The sequence below is a fragment of the Suillus subaureus genome, assembly GCF_016647635.1.
Source record: "Suillus subaureus strain MN1 chromosome Unknown BJ212scaffold_246, whole genome shotgun sequence".
NCBI classification, from domain to species: Eukaryota; Fungi; Basidiomycota; class Agaricomycetes; order Boletales; family Suillaceae; genus Suillus; species Suillus subaureus.
Genome location: NW_024538802.1, coordinates 1 through 4,168, shown reverse-complemented (window position 1 = coordinate 4,168; position 4,168 = coordinate 1). Strand labels below are relative to the sequence as shown.

The 4,168-nt window shown below is 47.1% G+C and overlaps 1 protein-coding gene across 1 annotated transcript; it reads right to left on the bottom strand.

The window, feature by feature from the left end:
- Window positions 1–2,586: 2,586 nt before the first annotated feature.
- On the bottom strand, window positions 2,587–4,168 carry BJ212DRAFT_1517715 (cytochrome P450; the record flags this gene model as incomplete). Its single annotated transcript, XM_041341686.1, has 7 exons — window positions 3,898–4,168; window positions 3,634–3,770; window positions 3,369–3,511; window positions 3,278–3,287; window positions 3,142–3,174; window positions 2,935–2,994; window positions 2,587–2,697 (listed from the first exon to the last, which is right to left on the bottom strand). The coding sequence occupies exons 1-7, from the start codon at window positions 4,085–4,087 to the stop codon at window positions 2,587–2,589; spliced, it is 684 nt and encodes a 227-aa protein (XP_041185382.1). The 5' UTR covers window positions 4,088–4,168.

The following is a 4,168-nucleotide window of genomic DNA, read 5'->3' as shown; positions in this document are numbered from 1 at the left end:
GCACAATCTCAGGAAGGCCAGAATCCTGCAAGAATATGTCAGTTGGTACAGGAGGTGCCTGGAAAATTGGTCAACCTACCTCTTTTTCAACGACTACCAATCCAACCTGTTCAATGTAGTAGATGGGATAGATCAAGGATGCCTGTTATCACCGCTAGGATTTATCTTTTATAACTCAGACATACTCAGAGTAGCTGACCCGAACCCCAGACAGGGAGAACTGAGCCTAGGGTTCCTGGACAATGTAGCACTAGCAGCAAGAGGAAAGACATATGAGGAATCCAACAGGAAGCTGAAATGCATGATGAAAAAGCAAGGAGGGGCTCTCAAGTGGAGTGAAGGACATAACACTGAGTTTGAGTTAGAGAAGACTGCGCTAATCTGCCTTTCCAGCAAAAGAATCACAGACCCAAACAACCCAAGCAAAACAATCCCCTCTCCCCAACTCCCAATCACCATCAGAAACCACACCATACAGCCATCCAAATCACACAAGTTCCTTGGCATAATCATTGATCAAGACCTCAACTTCAAAGAACACACCGCCCACACAATGGCAAAGGGAACAAAGTACATCATGGCCTGCAAAAGAATAATACGACCAACAAAGGGCATCCACAGGAAATTGATGAAGAAGCTATTCCAAAGCATCATCCTCCCAAAGATGCTGTACACAGCAGACATATGGTGTGCATCGCTCATTGCCAAAGGAAAGGGACAAGGAGGAGGAGGAAGAGGCACAAGGGGATTTGCATCACAGATGGCTAGAGTCCAGCACACAGCCACATTGCTAGTAACAGGAGGGCTAAGATCAACCATGACAGATACACTCAATGCTCACACTAACGTTCTTCCTTTCCAACAGACACTAAGAAAGACTTACTTCCACACAGCCCTGAAGATGGCATCGCTTCCATCACTGCACCCGCTAGCAAAAGAGATCAAGTTAGCATATGAGTACCATGCAAAAAGACATTTCCAGGGGAGAAAACAACATCCCTCACCATTACACAAACTGATAAATGAGTTTCAGATAGACCCAACCAAAGTAGAGAAGATAGAGCCTGTCAGGCACTACCCAAAATGGGAACCAGACATAGAAACACGCATCACAGAGTCAGTAAAGCAAGCAATAATGGATGAAACACTCACCACAGAGGAGCTACAAGTGTACTCAGACAGATCTCTGGTAGATGGAGGAGTAGGTGGAGCAGCAGTGATGATGAGAGGCAAGGAGGTGGTCAAGAGGAAGTGACTGCACCTGGGAAGAGCAGATGAACACACAGTATATGAGGCAGAACTGGCAGGGATGATACTAGCAATCCAGATCCTAAAGGAGGAGGGAGGAGGCAGAAGAGGCACAATGGCACTGGGAGTAGACAACCAAGCAGCAATTCTAACCACAATGGTGTTCCAATCAAGACCAGGACACCATCTAGCAGACACCTTCTACAATGACCTTCGCAAACTGTTACTGCATGAAGACAGAAGGAAACTCATAGTGAGATGGACACCAGGACACAAGGGCATCCTGGGGAACGAAGCCATGGATGAGGAAGCAAAAAAGGCAGCAGCAGGCGAATCCTCACTACCAGACAAGCTCCCGGCATCACTCCTGACCAGAAACAGAACAATAAGAACACTCCCGCTCAGCAAAGCCATGTTAAAGCAACAATTCCACAGCAAAGTAAAGATGGAGGCCACCACCATCATGAAAGAATCCCCCTGCTATGCTCACCTGCAAACCATCGACCAAACAGTCCCATCCAAGAAGTTTGCAAGCAAAATCAAAGACTTACCCAGGAAGCACAGCTCACTAGTGTTTCAACTATGGACAGGACATGTCACACTCAATAAACATCTCCACTGCATAGCTAGAATGCCAACCACAATATGCCCAGGATGCCAAACACACGAAGAGACTGTTCACCACTTCCTGATGACATGCCCCAGATATGCTAGACAATGCACCATGCTAGGCATGGAAGTGGGACCATGGCAGCTCAATGTCAAGTACCTGCTGAGCGAAGGCAAAGGAATCAGAGCAACACTCAAGTACATCACACACACCAAGAGACTAGAACAGATATTCAGCAATGTCACCCCACCAGAAAAGAAGTAACAGTCAGAGAAGAGGAAAGAAGAACAAGGGAAGGAAAGAGGAAAATTCCAAAATACCATGTACCACTAACCTTATGCCTTAAGACGGCGTCACTGTCCCTGCCTTAGCACGGACATTGCAGAGCATCGACACACCAAGGACAAAGCACATACAATAGAATAGCATAGGTACCGTACGTAGTGTCCACCATAGGGCCCCGCCCCAGAGGACAATAAACAAGGATCAAAAAAAAAAAGTGTGACAATGTGGATCTTTGTATATGACTAGGAGAAGTGAATTGCGACTCACGAAGCTGTTGGGAGGGTGTTCATAATACAGTTACTACGTGCGTCTGAGTCAACGCACAGGTCCGGAGTCATTGGTCGCAAATCGTAGTCATTGGGTGGTGCATACTATTGACAACTTCCGTGGTCCACTTTATCCTTTCCAACAAAAAAATAGTAGGGTTCGGCGTAACGGTGTCTTCATTTCCGCTCCAAAGGTGTACTGATCATTGTAGGAACGATCGTAGTTGGAGAAGATAATACAGGGGTCTTGATGCCTGCGAAGTTTGACACGTCGTAATTTGGGAGGAACTGACAATGATGTTGTGGAATAAGAGGGTGGGGCGTCGGCGTAGAAAGACATGAATTGAGGGTGCGTATATCACGTTCGGTGGGTGCAACGAGGATGGGGAGATGGCAGGGTGAGAATTAAGATATTCAAATGATGGAGCTTATAAGCTGTTGATACTCGCGACAAACTTGCATCCCAGGACTGGCTCCTCCAAAGATACATCTGAAGGATCACGAGGTTGATAGTTCATCACGTACCTTGAGCACACGAGCAGCAGTACTGCCGTGGCTACCAGTGATGGTGGTGGTTTTCTCTGACTGCGGCGGCATCAAAGCAGGCGGCTGACTCGTAGTTGCATGAACATAAGCATAGTAAGACACGGGAAGTGTAAGCACACAAGTATCGTGAATCAGCTGTCAGACGGGCGGGTATTTACTAACTTGGGTTCTGAATCATCCACTCACAAACGAACATGCACGAAGTGCAAGTCTCGTATCCTATTGGGAATCGCCTCGACGGAAGGATGATGAAACAACTTGACCAAATACTTTCTATTACAACTTGGTACATTTTTGCATTACAGTGCTAGGACGCACATACCTCTTCTGATCTGAATACAACAATTCGAGCGGGGAGTAAGTCATGGAAAACACAGTAAACTTGCTAGTGCAGCGCAACCAATCATTCATACCGACGAACTCTCAAAGGTACCCCAATACCATCTTCTCCAACAACCCGCGGACGGGGTAAAAGTCCATTCGCAACTTCGATTGGAGTATCAGGTCCATCCCGCATCTCAAACACGAAGTTCTTCACCAGAACCGATAAAACCGCCTATATCGCAGTGAGTAACGTCCAAACTAGCTGATTGGATTCACTCACCTTGAATCCGTGATTGCAAATTCTTTTCCAGACACGTCCTAGGCCGTCGACGAATGTCAGCAGATGCCTATGACCTGGACTTCGTTGGCCTTCCCACTGATGCCGTCTTCAGCTAGCCAACGAGCAGGCTTAAATTCCTTTGCGTCGGGTCCCCAGATGGCCGAAGAGCGATTGATCGCTGCGACTGGTATCGTGATCAATGTCCCTTTCCCTATATATATACTGTTCGTCATTTCCCCAGACTCCGTGTGCACAGGTTCGCTCAAGGGAATGATTCATCTGCCGCTGCCTGTAGACCTATTGTAAGTGTCTGTTTAGATGTAAACATACACACTCACAAGACGAGTGAGCTCGCCCACTGGGAGTATGGAGTCGTAGAGTTTCATGGACAACCACATCTAAGTATGGAAGATCGGCCTTTAATTGGTCATATGTCGGATCGGCATTAAACGCAAGCAGTTCCCTCTGAGGCTGGTTTGGACATCGGGTGGTCGCGATAGCTCGATCAGCGCCCACTGATAATCGCATTAATAGCGTGCACAACACATTATCACAAGGTAGGCTGACCGTAAGACTGACTGTCGACGAAAGTCAGCTAGTATGATATCA